This window comes from Heteronotia binoei, unplaced genomic scaffold (genome assembly GCF_032191835.1).
Source record: "Heteronotia binoei isolate CCM8104 ecotype False Entrance Well unplaced genomic scaffold, APGP_CSIRO_Hbin_v1 ptg000047l___fragment_1, whole genome shotgun sequence".
Lineage (NCBI taxonomy): Eukaryota > Metazoa > Chordata > Lepidosauria > Squamata > Gekkonidae > Heteronotia > Heteronotia binoei.
The window spans coordinates 397,420-415,632 of record NW_026799982.1 but is presented as its reverse complement, the minus strand read 5'-3'; the positions used below and the strand labels follow the sequence as shown (position 1 = coordinate 415,632).

Below are 18,213 nucleotides of genomic sequence, written 5' to 3'. Positions count from 1 at the left end.
TAGATAAAAAATATTATGGGTAAAAACAAAAATCTAAAAACAATCCCACCAAATTGGCCCAATTTATAACTAATTTTAACCTATTTGATGTCTGGAGACAATTTCACCTGCATGACAGACTACACCTACTTCTCACCTAAGCATTTAGTACATACCAGAATAGACTACATTCTTGCTAGCAGAGAAATATTAGACCATATAACATCTTCAGAAATAGGAGTAAAACAATGGACAGATCATGCTTGGGTGAGCTGTATCATGCAGAAGGAAGAACAAAACTAAATAGAAATTTATTACTAAATCACTAAATAGAAATTTATTAGCAGATGAATTAATCAAACAGGAAATAGATCAGCACATTAAAAATTATTTCCAAGACAATTCAATGCCCGAAGATCCTGGGATCCTTTGGAATGCATTAAAACCATCTCAGAGAGGTTTTTTAATAGATAAAGCCTCCTATTTAAAGAAACAAAAATGATAAAAAGAAATGAGCTCATTCAAACTATACAAATTTAGAAAACCAACACAAAGCAACATGCAGTAAAAAATATACAAGAAATTACTTAACGCAGAAAGTCGGAACTATTAGACATCACGGAATTACGAAAAGAGGCTCTCTGTTTGAGACATGCTTATTGGAATGACTTTGTGAAATCCTTAAAACTTTTGGCACACAGAGCAAAGACTAAGAAATTGGCATGAACAGTCACATTCATAAGAGGCAAATCAGGAAAATTACATTCATGTTCCAGAAAGATTCTAGATTGATTTTTAGAATATTATTCCAAATTATACTCTTCAAATAAAATCCCCACCTCTAAGATCAATCAATTCTTCAGACAATATCCTTCCACCAAAATAAATCTACATAAAAATCTGATGGATAAACCATTTAATAAAACTGAATTTCTTAATACTACAAAATCCTTAAAACGTAACAAAGCACTGGGACCAGATGGATACACAGCTGAATTTTACAAAGTGTTTACACCAAATTTAGCAGACTCCCTTTTGGCAGCATGTAACCATATTTTATCCACTGGTCATCTCCCACCCTCATGAAATCAGGCTTCTATAATAGTAATCCTCAGAGAACAAAGAAACTCTACTTTGCCACAGTCATATAGGCCTATTTTCTTTCTCACAATACAAGAATTCATTGGCATTCAATGAAATCGCTGAGCAGTCCGGTTAAAACGGATAAAAGGAAGTACTTCTTCACCCAAAGGGTAACATGTGGAATTCACTGCCACAGGAGGTGGTGGCAGCTACAAGCATAGACAGCTTCAAGAGGGGGTTAGATAAAAATATGGAGCAGAGGTCCATCAGTGGCTATTAGTCACTGTGTGTGTGTGTGTGTATATATATGTATATATATATATATATGTATATTTTTTTTGGCCACTGTGTGACACAGTGTTGGACTGGATGGGCCATTGGCCTGATCCAACATGGCTTCTCTTATGCTCTTATGATTTCCTAAAGCCTACCTCTGGATATGACGCTGAGCACAGGCACTCAACTTTTTTGGTCGACCATGGCGAGGCCTGTTCTGAATGGAACCTGTCCTGTTAAACCACTGTATGGTCTTGGCCACCGTGCTGCAGTTCAGTTTCAGGGTCTTGTCAATCTTCTTATAGCCTAGGCCATCTTTATGTAGAGCAAAAATTTGTTTTTTCAGATCTTCAGAGAGTTCATTGCCATGAGGTGCCATGTGGAACTTCCAGTGACCAGTATGAGGGAGTGAGAGCGATAACCTGCTCCCCCTTCACACCTGATACCTTGTACCACTAACGAGTCACATGACACCAGGGAGGGAAAGTGGCTACATGGACCGCATTTTGACTTTATCACTTAGGGGTGTACTCACTTTTGTTGCCAGCAGTTTAGACATTAATGGCTGTGTGTTGCGTAATTTTGAGGGGACAGCACATTTACACTGTTATACAAGCTGTAGACTACTTTATATTGCAGCCAAGTGTCATTTTTTTCACTATTGTCACATGAAAAGATATACTTAAATATTTACAAAATGTGAGAGCGTGTACTCACTTCTGTGACGTACTGTATAAGCTTCCCAAATATTATACAATATTATAAAGCAATCCACCTGTCAAAGATTATAATAATGCTAAAGGAACAGGAAGAACCAGATTGGTTCAATATGCTTAGTGAATACTTCTCTCCTTATTCAATAAAAGAAATAATCCAGCAAACACAAAAGGAAAGACTAGGTATAGTAAAGCAAAATCTTCTTCGTGGTCTCTGTGCATCACACCAATGGGAGAGGCGCCGGCGCCGACCCTGATCGGTAAACTTCAAAAGCTGCGGATTTCCGCCTCTCCGCCCCCGCGCGCAAACTCCCCCCCCCTTTGCGCATGCTCGCCGGGACGGGAGCGGACATCCCGCCAGTTCTCTTCTGACCGCCGCGCTGATCGGTTGATCTTTTCGCTACGGTCGGTGAACTTCGTTGGACTTTGTCTAAATCGTTTTTTCTTAGTGTTAGCTGTAGTTAGTTGTTAGTTTAGTTAGTTAGATAGTGTTGTTACAGCCCGTTCGGAGCGTGGGGTGAGTTTTCCCGCCCTTCGGGGCGCCTTCCCCCGCTCAATCGGGCCTTCCCCGCCCTTTCTTTTCCTGGCCCTCGCATGGAAAAGCGGTGGGGTTTCTTCCGTCGCTGTTCGAAGTGCGGAAGCAAAATCGCGCCACCGGACGGCCATTCCCTGTGTCTGTTGTGCCTGGGGGAACAGCACAAGCCGGACTCGTGTGCCCACTGCGCCAAGTTCTCGAAACAGACAAAGAAGAACAGGGCGGCGCGACTGGCGGCAGCGCTTATGGAGAAGGCACTATCACCACGTGCGCTCGCCTCCGATCAAGGGCAGCCTTCGGCTGAGCTGTCGACGCCGAAATCGGTCGACGCCGAAAAAGGGCCCTCCGATGCCGATCGCCCCCGCAAACGCTCAGGCTCGGCAGCCGCATCCGAGTCCTCGCTGCCGGAAAAAAGGCGTAAGGAGGACAAGCACGCAGAGAAGGCGAAGAAGCGGAAGGCCGACAAGTCGGAGCATAAGTCCGCTTCGGGATCGGCGCCTGTCTCGACATCGGAGCCTTCGACGCTGGTCATCCCGCCTCTCAAGCTCTTCGCCTCACCTGTTCGTCGGCAGAGCACGCCGCCGCTTACTTCGATGTCGACTCAACTCGTCATTTCCGACTCCGATTCCGAGATCGATTCGGCACAACGCGTCGGTATCGATAAAAGCCCAGCGGGGAGGCTCACACCGGGACAGCGGACTCCTCGCTCTTGGAGCCCTGTTCGGGATCGACGCAGTGACTCGCACCGGGATCGGTCATCGAGCAGCCACTCTCCTCGATACCTGAAGAGGGATCCTTCTCCTCATCGACCAGTGTCTCACATTCCCTGGGATCAGCGACAATGGCAGTACCTCTACGGCGCCTGCCCCATGCAACACCCTTTTCCCTGGTTGCCACCGCGACAGATGGACTGGGATCAGGCATCGGAGACCTCGTATAGATCACGGATGTCCTGCAGAACCCCTAGAAGTACGGCTTCTGCTACAATATCGAAACCGCCCGAGGTCACACAGCCGATTCGACGCCGAGAACCAGAGCAGCATTCCCCCTCCGAGGAACGGAAGACAACTCCAGTGGTCCCGACTTCTCCACCTCGACGCCAGACGTCCGAGCAATCAGATTCACCTGAGGCATCCCCTAGGTCCATGAGGGAATCATCACCTGAAGAACAAGGTGCATCTTCTACTGGCGAACCATCCCCACCGGAAAAGACCACGGAGGATCATCCCATCTCTCCTTCCGAAGACCTAAAATCATATGGAGACTTAATCAAGCGGATGGCGCTGGCACTGTCGTTGCCAACAGTCCAGCAACAGCCTGTGGTCACGGACAATGTGTTTGACATTGTTCAAAGGGATACCTCGACAGCGGTCGCCCTGCCCATCACCAATGTGATGCTGCATACTGCAAAAGCGTCCTGGGACAAACCCGCGTCCACGCCGGTGTCATCTCGCCGGCTGGACCATATGTACCGGCTGCAGGAGGATACAGCGGAGTTCCTGTATACACACCCCAAGCCTAATTCGATTGTGGTTTCGTCCTCATCCAGGGCAAAGAAAACGCACTCAACCCCTCCCGACAAGGAGGGCCGCAAGCTGGACGCCGTAGGACGACGATTATACTCCTCTGGGTCGCTGGGGATGAAGATCGCGAACTACTCTGCTTGTATGAGCAGGTATCAATATACCCTGTGGGACCAGGTCTCTTCCGTTTTGCACACGATGCCAGAACAAAGCAGGTTGGCTCTTAAGAAGCTACAGAAGGAGGGGATGGCCCTCGCTAAGCAGCAGCTGAATTCCGCAAAGCATTCAGGAGATGCTTGTGGTAAGACTATTACTACGGCCATATCTCTCCGTAGACACTCCTGGCTGCGCTCCACTGCTTTACAGCCTGATACACAGGCGTACATTGAAGACCTGCCATTCGATGGCACAGGTCTATTCAGTGTGACCACTGACTCGGACCTTCAAGAGATGGACAAAAGTATAAAAGCATCCCGGAATCTGGGGGTCTCCACCTCTCGCCCGCAGACTAAACGGCAGTGGACGCGGCAATGGCAGAAGAAGCCTTATGCTAAGTCCCCTGAGCAACAGTGGCGCCCGAAGTCAACGTCCACCCTCCCGAGGACTCAGTACCAGCCCAAGCAGAAATACTCCCCGTCCTCTGCCCAGGCTTCTAGGCAGAAGGGTGCGAAACATCAGAAGCAGGGCCTTTGACTCCCCCCCCGCCCACCCGTCCCCATGGGGACACGGACTCTATTCGCCTATCCCGCTTCCTACCTGCCTGGTCCCGTATCACCTCGGACCAGTGGGTCTTATCTGTGATCCGGTGGGGGTACGAGATAGAATTTTTCCGACTACCCCCTACTCCGAGGTTTGCTTACACTGCCCCTTCCCTTCCTCTCCAGGAAGAGGTTCAATCCCTCCTCCTCAAGCAGGCTATCGAGGAGGTCCCGAAGGATCAACGCGGCCGTGGGTTCTACTCCCGCTACTTTGCGGTCCCCAAGAAGGACGGAGGCCTACGTCCGATCATGGACCTTCGGGCTCTCAACGAGTTCATAAGTTACAACAAGTTTCGAATGACTTCTCTGCCATGCATTCTCCCGCTGCTGGACCACGGGGAATGGTTGGCAACTTTAGACCTGAAAGATGCGTACTTTCATGTTTCCATCCACCCCCGGCACCGCAAGTTCCTGCGATTTACGGTCGGCAACGATCACTTTCAGTACAGGGCACTGCCCTTTGGTCTGTCGACGGCCCAGAGAGTGTTTACCAAAACGATGGTCGTTATTGCCGCCCACCTGAGGCTTCAAGGGATCTCCCTGTTCCCGTACATAGACGATTGGCTGATAGTGGCGGGGTCGAGGGAGACTCTGCTTCAGCACATCGACACCACTCTCGCCCTGTTGTCGGACCTGGGGCTCCAGGTCAACTGGAAGAAGTCGCACCTCCAACCGTCGCAGAGAGTGCAGTTCATCGGCGCAGTACTGGACATGATAGCATGCAGGGCGTTTCTACCAGCAGATCGGGCAGGGGCCATTGTTCAGGCAGTTTGCTCCCTGGAACGCAACCCAACAGTCCCTGCGCGCCGGGTTCAGCGTCTACTGGGACTTATGGCGGCCACCACCTCGGTCATTCCGAATGCGAGGCTTCGCATGCGACCGCTCCAGTTGTGGTTCCTATGGGAGTTCCGCTCCAACCTCGACCCCCCAAGTCGTTGCCTAACGGTTCCTCCAGAGGTGTTGGCGGACATAGCATGGTGGGGGCAGGACTGCAACCTGATAGGAGGGGCGCCCTTTCACAGACCTCAGCCCTCTGTGACGATCACGACAGATGCGTCCCTTTGGGGTTGGGGCGCACATGCGATGGGTTTATGTGTCGGGGACAGGTGGCCGGCTCATCAGGCTCTCCGGCATATCAACTACCTGGAACTGCTGGCTGTCTTCCATGCTGTCCGGTCGTTCCAGACACTCATCACTGGCCGAGCAGTGGCAATCCTCACGGACAATACGACGCCCATGGCCTACATAAATCGCCAAGGGGGCACAGTGTCTCGCAGCCTCTGCCGGCTGGCGATGGCGATTTGGGAAGCGTGTATAGCCCGAGGGATCTCACTGCTTGCGACCCACCTCCCAGGTGTTCTGAACACCAGGGCAGACTTCCTCAGCAGGGGAGGTGCGTCGCTCCACGAATGGGAGCTAAACTGGAGGTTTCTGGCACCAGTTTTTCGCCTCTGGGGAGCGCCTACGCTGGACGTTTTTGCGACTCGGGAGAACAGTAGCTGTTTTGAAGCTTTGTGGCTGCGTGTTTTCTTTGGCACCGACTCCCCAGCAGCTGTTGGGCTCGTTCGCTGGCGTTTAGTCCGTTTACTCATGCTTGCGAGGAGATGTTTGTTTCTGGAACCCAGCAAGGACATTACCGGATAAATTCTCAAGGCCAGATAAATTCTCAAACAATTCGTAATTATCTAAACATAAAGGAGCCGCAATAAACTGACTGACTCGGGAGAACAGCAAGTGCGAGTCTTTCTGCACCAGGGGAGGAGTGGATCCTTTGTCCCTCGGGGACGGGCTCCTGATCCCGTGGACGCACCACGAGGTGTACCTCTTTCCCCCGTTGCCGCTGATTACCAGAGTTGTCCAGAAGATCCTGCGGGAGCGGCCAGTGGGCATCCTGATAACGCCATGGTGGCCGAGGCAGCAGTGGTTCCCAATAGTCTTGCGGCTTGCCCGCGGGGAGTTTCACCACTTCCCACAGGTCCCGGATCTGCTGCTGTCGCACCAGGGGCAAGTGCTGCACCACGATGTGCCCCATCTGAAGTTGACGGCTTGGCGTCTGGACGCTCGCAGCTATCGGAAAGAGCTAGGTTCGTGCTTATGAACAGCAGGAAGCCCTCAACTTGGCGCTCGTACGCCTATAAGTGGTCGAAGTTCGTTCAGTTCTCTGTGGATAAGGGGCTGGAGTCGCGGACGGCCGGCCTCTCTGCAGTCTTTGACTTCCTACTGTCCTTGCTGGACCGTGATCTGGCGACCTCCTCAGTGAGGGTGTACCTGGCGGCCATCTCGAGTGAGCACAGGCCGATTGACGGATATTCAGTCTTTACCCACCCGGAGACGAAGCAGTTCCTCAAGGGGGTCGCTCGGCTGTATCCCGCGGTGCGGGTGCCCGCCCCGTCCTGGGACTTGATTTTGGTTCTTAGGGCCCTTATGGGGAAGCCGTTTGAACCTCTAGCTACTTGTTCGCACCAGCTGTTAGCATGGAAGACAGCGTTTCTGGTTGCAATCACGTCGGCGAGGCGAGTGGGTGAACTGATGGCACTGAGGTGCGACAAGCCCTACCTTTGCTTCTCCCCTGAGGGGGTGGTGCTCCGCCCTGACGTCACGTTCCTGCCCAAGGTGGTCTCTGCGTTTCATTTGAATGCCGTGATTGACCTCCCTGTGTTCTTCCCGAACCCTTCAACGGAGGCCGAACGGCGGTTTCATGCCCTCGATGTAAAACGAGCGCTTGCTTTCTACTTACACCGTACGAAGTCGTTCAGGCGGGACTCCCGGCTCTTCGTTTCGTACGTGGCTCCATCCCGGGGTCGGAGGATCTCGTCTCAGAGATTGTCTAAATGGATTACCGGCACCATTAGGCTGTGCTATCTTCTCCAGAAGACGCCGCTTCCGGGGCCGGTGAGGGCCCATTCGACGCGAGCGGTGGCTTCTTCGGCAGCGTTCCTGAAGGGAGTGCCGCTGCAGGACATTTGCAAGGCTGCCACATGGGCGTCGGTGCATACCTTTGTGTCGCACTATGCGCTGGATATGAGGCGGCGTCAGGACTCGGCGGTGGGCCGTGCTGTGCTACAGTCTGTCTCTTGCTGATGGACCGTTGCGCCCTCCTCCAGGTATGTCCTTGCTTGCTAGTCTCCCATTGGTGTGATGCACAGAGACCACGAAGAAGATAAACAGGTTTCCTACCTGTAACTGATGATCTTCGAGTGGTCATCTGTGCAGTCACACTACCCGCCCTCCTTCCCCTCCGCTGCCGGTCCATCCTATATGGGCTAACGCAGCGGTCAGAAGGAACTGGCGGGATGTCCGCTCCCGTCCCGGCGAGCATGCGCAAAGGGGGGAGGAGTTTGCGCATGCGCGCGGGGGCGGAGAGGCGGAAATCCGCAGCTTTTGAAGTTTACCGATCAGGGTCGGCGCCGGCGCCTCTCCCATTGGTGTGACTGCACAGATGACCACTCGAAGATCATCAGTTACAGGTAGGAAACCTGTTTTTCCATACCTTCAACCTATATTAAAAGAATGGAACAGTATACATAAATATCACTTACCCAATATCTCTAGACTCTCCTATTTTACAGGGCAAAGCTGGTACCCTCCTGGACAGACAGCATCAGAATATAAAACTTGGCACAAGGCAGGCATAACTAGACTAGTGGACCTAATGGTAAACAAATATACAATAATAGAGAAAAAAGATTTAGAAATTAAAATTAATTGCAAAATACCATGGTTTCAATACCTTCAAGTAATACATCTTTGCTCCCCAATGACAGACATTATGAAACAACCCTTAACTGAACTTGCAATGATACTAAAACTTAGTGAAACACAATCTAGAGGTATATTTCCAAAATATACAAACTATTGGGCTCAAAAAGCCAGTATACTATGTCAAAAATGATGGCAAAAAGAATGCTCCATTAAACTTACCTCAGAAAATTGGGACAGAATCTGGAAAGCATTTGAAAATACAACAAACTGGAACATACATACACTGTTGGTTACAATGCCCTAAAGTCCATTCATATTGGTTAAGATTGGATAAGATTAAAATCATCACTAGCATAAATCTACCCCTGAAACCAGAAGTTATCCTGCTGAATTATAGAGATCATTTAAAACTAACACCAGTAATGGCAAAAAGAATAGCTCTGTTAACATTTGCAGCTAAAATAACCATAACAGCAAACTGGAAACAAACATTTGTTCTGAATCTTAATCATTGGCATGCAAAACATTGGCAGCTTTACATTATGGACAAACTAACTGATATGACTTAAACAGACATAGAATTAGAGAACTCAGACTTATCTGGTACCCGATTTTGGATTATCTTATTCTCCAAAAAGAAATCCCTGAAATTGTAACTTTATTACAGTTATGGTAGAATTAATTTGGTTAACTATGTTGAGTCTAAAAAAATTATTGAAGATCGCACAAGTATTATTTTTTGTAATGTAAAATATAAGCAGTGTATAGTAATAATTTTAGTAACATTCTTTTTTCCTTATCCTTTATTTGACAATATATATTGATCACAACAATGTATATGAAAATATTGCAGAAATATCCTTTGAATATGTGTTAGAATTGTTTGTAAAATAAAATAAAAATATGTTTTTTTTTAAAAAAAAACAAATTTGAAATTTTGGCAGTCTACAATACACTTCTCTCCTTTGTTCCAAACATACAAGGAAATCTGGTCCAAGTTGCCTTGGCAACTGTCTTTTATCTTAACAGACAGGGAGGTACTGCTTTTTCCTCTCTTTGCCACCTAGCACTCAAGATCTGGAACTGGTGCATCCCACGCAACATCCAACTATGTGCAATCCATGTCCCAGGAGTATAGAACAATCAGGCAGATCTCCTCAGTTGGGAGACTTCAGTACAGCATGAATGGGCAGCAAACATAATGTACTTGATTCCAGTGTTTTGGGCTTTCAGCACACCATCGATCTATGTGTTTGCAACCCACCAGAACATGAAGTGCGACTGATACTTCAGCAGACTGAACACTCTTCTGGGTTCTCTCGGCGATGCCTTTCTCCACCAGTGGACTGGTCAGCTTTTTTACATGTTCCCTCCCCTTCCTCTGATCACCCAAGTGCTTCAGAAACTTCAATCAGAAAATACTTCTTGCATCCTTGTCGACCCATGGTGGTGGTGCCAGCCATGGTTTCTGACCTTGCTGCATCTCAGCTGAAGGACTTACATGGCACTGCCCAGAGTCCCCAATCTGCTGTCCCAGCAGCATGGATGGATCCTTCATCATGACCAAAGTCTTTTCAAAATCACGGCATGAAGAATCATCGTCTCGTTTTCATGCCTGAAGTTAAGAGCATGCTCTTGAATGCATGGAAATTCGTAGGTCCTAATGCCCTCCAGTGGAGGCATTTAATGGCCTTTGTGTCCTGTTGAAGTGTCTCTCCTATCACAATGTCTCTTTCAGATGACCTTGAAGATGTTTGTGCAGCTGCCAAATGGTCCACACCATCCACCTTTGTTACCCACTGTGTCCTTAACATTTGGGCTTGTAAGGATGTGGCCTTTGGCCAGGCATTTTCAAGATCTATTTTTCATTGTTGAATGTTTGGATTGTCTTATTCTCCATATGACCACATCTGTAACATTTCTGATGTACTGAGTCTGAAACTAAAGAGAAATATTTGTCATATGCTTCATCTTTAATATAATCTCTTTGGTTCACCTACTTTGTATCTGTTGTTTTTTCCTGGACTGTTCTTTGGCCAGCACCCACCATCCGATTTACATCAGCGCACTAGTCACCCAGTGTGTGGACTGCAGAGAGACCATGAAGAAAATAAATACCTAGGTTGCTTACCTATAATTTATGATCTTCAAGTGGTCATCTGTGCAGCCACACCCACCCATCCTTCCCCACTGCTGGCTTTCCTTATTTCTTCCCTTTCATTCTGGGGACTGTCTAGTGGTGTGAGAAACTGAGGTGTGCCCAGAGGTGTCTGCTCCCCAGACCTGAGGAAAAGCCCACCGAAAATCTAAGCTCTAGAATTTTCCCGAATGGAGGCACAGCACAGGTGTAGTACCCAGTGTGGCTGCTCAGATGACCACTCAAAAATAATGTTACAGATAAACAACTTGGTTTTTTTCTAGGTAATTCAGATCTTCTGCCAATACAATATTCCTTGAAGGAAACTACTTTAAGCTTGTCAAAGGTTTTAATGTAATTTTGTTATTAGGCTGCAGGTTTGGGGCGAATGAGACCAAACACTCTTGTTATTGGATTTAAGAAAGATTGGCAGTCAGCTGACATGAGGGATGTTGATACCTACATCAACTTACTACAGTGAGTACAAGGTTGAACATACATTAATGTAAATATGTAATTTTGGAATACATATATTAGTATATCACAAAGGGGAGGACTCATAAGGACTTGTGTAGGACATCTCATTTCTCCTCCCCAGCTATTTTCCCTTTCCTGAAAGTCCCCATAACCTCTCACCTTTCCCTGCTTTGTTCTCCTTCTCACTCACCAGCTAACCTTTTATCTGCCCTCATCTTCAACTATATTCATTATTTATTTACTTTGTATCTTGTTTTTCTTTGATCCTAAGCCTAACTTATCTCACAGAGTTATTGTGAATAAAGTGGAGAAGAGAATGATGTAAGCTGCTTTGAGTCCCAGCAGCTTACATCATTCTCCTCTCCACTTTTTTCACAATAACTCTGTGAGATAAGTTAGGCTTAGGATCAGACCACACATTATGGCATCCATGGTTCTGAAAACCTTGTAGAGCTGAACTCAGCCATTTAAAACTGCTGCAAGAGCCTGATCCTGATCAGGCCCACAGCACCGTGGTACTAGGTGATCTTGGTCCACCCCACAATGGAAGCCATAACATCTAGCTTGGCCCTTAGAGAGTGTGACTGGCCCAGTGTCATCCAGTGAGATTCCATAATAGCATGGAGAGTAAAATCTGGGGGCCCTAGATTCTAGTATGAAACTCTAACCCCTACATGACACTGGATTTCATGGGGTGGCTGCTGCTGAATGGTAGCAAGAAACTGAGCCTGACTGAATCATGCAAGTTATATGGTAGTAAGTGGCTGCATCCTGACTTGATTATTCCTTTCTCAAAGGCCAAAAAGAGCCTTTGAAGGGCCCTGGCTCCTCCCCGTGCGTTTTCTTGATAGAAAATTTAAAAAGGCAAAGTCTGATGGGGAAAATCAGGTAAAACTATATTTTATTACTCAGTTGTAATTCCCAAAACATTCCTTTATGTGTTTCGCCAACAGGCTTTGTCAGGGGAATCTCAAGTATATATACATAAATAATATCATTAAAATTTTATAAAAAATAAGATATATTAAAGGTCAGTCCCTGCAGAAAGCCCCCACCCCAATTTGAGAATCAGATTCTCTAATTTGAAATAAGGTCCTGTGTGTTGCGTCTTGTACTTGTTCTACTGGGCAAATAGCATTGTTACGTTCCTTGCAAACAAAGCACCCTCACCACAGTTGACTTTCCACTACAGAGATTCTCTAGGAGAATATAACTGCTGCCTGGGGTAGTTTTTCCTACTTTAGGGAGATAGGGACCCTCTTTGGGTGCCCTTAGAATAGGAACCCCTGGTCCAGCAGCCCTGGAAATTTGGTGCCTCTCCCTCAGCCCCCATGTCACTGAGTCACATTCTAATTAGAGTGGGAACACTGACTGATTGCTTTTTTCCCACCATAAGGGAAAAGGGCCAATTTTAGGCCCCTTTTTTGAAACTTGGGGGTTCTGTGCAGGAGAGGCCCCTGCAGCTGCCCTGCAAATTTGGAACCTTTACCTCAAAACCCTTTTCCCCCCACCCGACAGCTGCAATTCATTATACCTATTTTGTCATTGGCTTCAAAGGCCCATATATTCAGGAATAGCCAAATATCTCCTGTATATTTGGAAATAGCCAAATCTGGTATTTGGGGATATTTCGCCCTCCTGAATAGCTTGCCCCCGAATAACTCCAAATCCAGATTTTACCAGATTTTTTTTTTTTGCACACCTCTACTGAGAACATGTAACTGACCCAAGGTTACTCAGTGTGTTTCCATGGCAGAATGGTCATTCCCACCTTGGCTTCCCAGATTCTAGTCTGAAACGCTAACCACTACATCACACTTGCTTTTGTGGGGTAACTGCTATTGAACAGTGGCAAGCCCTGGGTTTAATTTATTAACAGTGCAGTTTTATATAGAAAAAGTAATATAATTAATTTGCAGCTTGCTTTTTAAAAAACAACCAAATAATATCAAAAACTCAGCATCAGCTCATCTAAAATGCTGTAAATAGGGGGCTAAAGCTTTTGCTTGAGAGCCAATTTAGTGTAGTGGTTAAGAGCTTGGACTCTAATCTGGGAGAACCGGGTTTGATTCCCCACTCCTCCGTATGCAGTTGCTGGGTGACATTAGGTCAGTCACAGTTCTTTCAAACCTGTTCTCTCAAGAGCAGTTCTTTAAAGAGCTCTCTCAGCCCTCACAGGGTATCTGTTGTGGGGAGAGGAAGGGAAAGGAGATTGTAAGCCTCTCTGAGACTCCATGTGAAGGGCGAGATATAAATCCAATCTCCTCCTCTTCTTGAGGCAGGAAGTATGTGACATCATATATTCTCTATAGATTTCATTTACAGTATATCCAGTCACTTTTTTTTTTAGCTAGAATTACTTTTTAAAATATTTTTCTACCTGATCTATGACAGTGATGCCTTTGACGTTCAGTATGGAGTGGTTGTTATCCGGCTGAGAGAAGGTCTGGATATTTCTCATCTTCAGGGGCAAGGTAACCCTTATCATAATATCTAGAATCATTTCAAGATATTTTGTCACAACAAGCAAGGTACAGTTTTGCTTCCTTTTAAACAGCCAAGATTAGTTCCTGGAAATTTTCCTGGAATATAATTTTCTTTATTCTTAAATATGTAATACTTACAAAGTCATCAGAAATGATCATAACTCCATGGCAAAATGCATTTTAATGAGTTGCTCTGCTTCCTTATGAAAAGTTTTATGGCACCTCGATTTAACAGATTTATCATCGTAGCATAAATAATTGTGAAATTAGAATCTAACAGATGTAATTGTATTGACTGTGGTTTTAAACTGACACAATTACAGCTGCTTTGAAATAGAACAAAGCAGTAGACAAGTTGTAAGCTTTCGTATGCTCTAAGCAGACTTCATCATAAGCATATGAAAGCTTACATTCTGAATAAAACTTAGTTGGTCCTAAAGGTGCAACTTTTCTACTGCTTTGTTCTATTGCTTCAGACCAACACGGCTGCCCACTTGGATGTAGCTGCTTTGACAGATCACTGCTTATCTTGTATTTTGAGGGTTTTTTCAGTGTCACAAACCCTGCCCTTTTAACTCTGCAGTTTCTGCTCTCTATATCCGTTTGTGTGGTTACATCTGCTGATTTAGGATTCTCTGCTGAAATTTGCTGTAGTTTATGCTAGAGGAAATCTGTTGGTCTTTGATACAACACTTCTGTTTGGATTTACTACAATAGACTAATATAACTATCCCTTGGGAATTTTTTTCTAGAATTATATAATGAGTACCAAGATCTCATTATGACTTACACAGGAGCTTGTTTTCAACTCCAGTGTGAAAGAACAAATATTTCTAAGTTTGTACAGAACACTTTCTCTCACCAACCTCCTGCCTCTTCACACAATAATTGAACAACAGATTGCCTCTGGGCTGAGATTTAGTGCAGTGCAGTATTTCTTCAGGAGCAAGGTTTTCCACTAGCAGAATGCAAGTTTTGCAACTTTCCACAGATACATTCTGTGGACAGCAGTCCTTGCACTTGCAGAAATACTGAACTGGATCCAAACCATACTATTGAGAAGCTGTAGCTACTTATGAGGCTCTTATTTCTATCTTTAGGTAGTCAGCACAAATGTGTGTGTGTGTGTGAGTGAGAGAGAGAGACAGAGAGACAGAGGCTGAGACTGAACATGGTTTGTTCTGTTAATCCAACCCCACCCCACCCCCGGTTGCTTGATCTTAGCATTGGCCATGTATGTATTCTTGTCATAAAATGACTTGATTATGGTCAAGTAGCCTTTAAATAATTAGTTTACATAAATTTGTGTAATTCACAGAAGAATTACAGTCATCACAAGAGAAATCTCCTGTAACCAAAGATATTATAGTAAATGTGGACTACAGCAAGAAGACAGAGACAGTCACTTCTAAGCCTGTGAGTGAAAAAGCTCCTATTCAGAAAGGTAACCATCTACTGAATAGAATTTTGTTTGTGGTCGTGCAAGAATAATTATTCAGTCTTTTTTAAAAACTTCTTATGTGACTTTCTTTCCTTCAGTGCTACATTTCAGGTGTTTAAACTTGTGGAAACTTGTTACCAGATGACAAGATGTTGGGCCAGTGGAAGATATTTTCTTTTTGCTTTTTGTATTTCTCAGTTTATTCATTTGTCAGTTTTTAGGAGCGACTAAACATGTTTAGAGGTTTCCACTTGCAGACTTGCATTCAAGTAGATAACATATTGTGAGAAACATTTGACTATTCAGTTAAGAAAAAAGACAACTGACAACAGAGATTTAGAGGAAAATTTATTTGATGGGAAAAGCTGATAGGGAGTTCTCCCTCTTTCATAATGCTAGCTCTTGGGGGCACCTAATGAAGCTGATGAGCAGTAGATTTAGGACAGACAAAAGGAAATGCTTTTTCATTCAACAAGTAATTTGCTGGAATTCACTGCCAGTGGATGCAATGCAGTAGTTATGCATATAGATGGTTTTAAAAAGTGAATTAGGTACATTGTGGAGGATAGGTCTATCAATGGCTCCTGTCCAGAGTGATTAAACGGAACCTTCACATTCAGAGGCAGCAAACCTTTGAATTAGGGATGGGAAGGAACCAAACCATGGATCATGATTCATTCTAAAAGTGGCTGATTCATAGTTTGTTCCAAGCTGTTTTGTCTCATCCCACCACACTGAACATGAACAAAAACTGATCTTTTTTCTTGGCATGCTGTTTGGTTTATGTTTGCTTTGTTTTTCCAGACAACCTGGTGCTGGCATGATTCCAGCCCTTGCACTTCTGGTCAGCTTCCACTGAAACTGACTAGAAGCAACAGCTCTGCTCTCCTCAGCAGCCCGCACTTCTGGTCAGTATTCACTGAAACTGACTAGACACCATAGTGCTGCTCTTCCTGGCTACCTGTGGCTTCTAGTTAGTTTTACTAGAAACTGAACAGAAGTGCACGGGCTAGGAGAGTGGATCTGCAGCATCTAGTCAATTTCCAAGCTTTCTGGGGATGAAACCAACCAGAAGCTGTAGGGCAGTTTCCCTTTCTTTCCCCAGCTCCTTGAAGAGCAATTTACTGGAGGCACCTACTTTGGGGGGCTGTATTTCATTTCCAATTCAAAGCAAATTTGGAGAGATGGTAGAGTCTGCTGAAGAGTTTGCTGCAAGTTTGGCATCTCTAACCCACTCAGGATCTGTTCTACGCCTTCCTGAACCAACAAACCACAGATCAGGCAATTGAAAAAACATGAAATGAACCACCAATTTGGGCTACCAACAAACCACAAACTGAACCACCCTTTTCGCTTACTGTGTCCATCCCTACAAATTACCAGGGAAGGCCTTTGCCTTTGGCCTGACAGCTCTCTGGGGCAACTTAGTTAGCTAAGTTATGAAATGCATTGAAGGTCTAGAAATGAACTACTGGTTGATCCAGCAGGGATCTTCTTTTGTTCCAATGCATTTATGTTTACCCCATATTTAGCACGTATCTACTGATGCAGGAAAGTCTCTGGAAATCTCTCCCCTTTCCTTTCATTAGGACAGTGCCTAGACTTGTAAAATACTTTAGGATATGAACTGTTTCCTTTCTTTCTTCATCAAACACTCTTCAGGGAAAAATAATTTTCCTGAGCATTGCTTGTTTATACTAGTAGTGGACAACTGATTCACCTTCTTCCCTCCCCCAGAACTAATTCATCCTTGGGACTTTACAAAAAAAGTGTGTGAAGGTATCAACATGTTAATAACTTGTAATAATAACTTATAAAGTATCAACATGTTAATAACTTACTAATTAGCAGGATTTGATTGAATTAATTCATGGGGTTTTTTTTCATAGTGCCATTTTATGTTGTGCCATTTCATGTTGTGTTGTAAACAGTATTCACATTTTCATTACTACAACTAATAACATCTCTTTTTTAACTTTTAAACCTTGTCTTGTCTAGAAGATGAAGATGATGTCAAGAATCCAACACAACCACTTTTGAAAAAAGGCAGGCCATTTTTCCATCTTTTGGTTTTAATCCATTTTTCCATACTGTAAATATCAGTCTGTATTTTATCATACTTTTTGTGTGAGGCAACATCTCTCAGATGATTAAATTTATACTTGCCAAGCTCATGGAAGCCTATGAGAAACATCACTGCTAGGATGGGGTTTTGGGGTGTAATAGCTTGGTGTTTTATAGGAAAAATTTAATTTATTTTAAATGTGTCTTAATATCTGTTCAAAATGGAAACAGGATTATAGTGAAATGTATGCCCACTGTGCCAAGCTTTTAATGAACAAAACTGTACAGTGTCACACCACACACATACAATATCCAGAGGACTTCACAATAATCTCTGCTCAGAGAGACATTTAAATTTGCCTTCTTTTATAAATGCTAGTCTACCCTCTGCTATAGCAAGTGTGTTTCTGGCATTTGACAATATGGTATGTAGGACTGCTATTCCAAAAAGAAAACTAAAATGTGATACCACACATATTCACTCGTTTGGGGGTACATCTTGAAGTAGTTCTCTGGGTTATGGCCATTACTGAGTGCATTCTTCTCTCCTGTCTGTCTGGTACTGGCCACTGCTTCTTTTGCCTAGTTCTCAGGGAGCAACCACTTGTTCTCCTCAGACAATATAGGCATTGTCCATCATAAAGAAAGGCAGCCCTTATTAGCATTTCCATTTGTGCCAGATCAGTTACCTTGAATGAAATATCTCTTGCCTTAGTGTGGGCTTTGGACAGCACCCTTCATCTGTGTGATAGGTTCTATAGAGCAGCAGTGCTCCACCCTCAGACTTCTCCCAGAAAAGATACCACAGGGTTTCTGAGTACCTAGACAAAGGCATTTTGTCTTTGCCATTCATTCTCTATGGACCCTATGGCATTTCCTCTTTGGAGAGTTTCATCACTGGTGTATGGTAGCTGTTAGGTTTTAAGCACTTGCCAGTCAGTATGTTATCTTTGCCATCCTAATAGCCTGTCATTATGCCTGCAGTCTTTTTTTAGCTGTCATCTTTGTAAACTCTAAAGTTCACATGAACCTTCAC

The 18,213-nt window shown here is 45.1% G+C and overlaps 1 protein-coding gene across 2 annotated transcripts in view; it reads left to right on the top strand.

The window, feature by feature from the left end:
• The window catches only part of LOC132590487 (solute carrier family 12 member 2-like), a 136,634-nt gene that overhangs the window by 100,002 nt on the left and 18,419 nt on the right, over window positions 1-18,213 (top strand). Inside the window, exons 18-21 of one of the 2 annotated variants that reach the window (XM_060263394.1) lie at window positions 11,080-11,186; window positions 13,581-13,660; window positions 14,991-15,116; window positions 17,112-17,159. In XM_060263394.1, the coding sequence (XP_060119377.1) occupies window positions 11,080-11,186; window positions 13,581-13,660; window positions 14,991-15,116; window positions 17,112-17,159 (361 nt within the window). The remainder of the gene's footprint in view (window positions 1-11,079; window positions 11,187-13,580; window positions 13,661-14,990; window positions 15,117-17,111; window positions 17,160-18,213) is intronic. The other variant, XM_060263395.1, reaches the window with a different exon arrangement.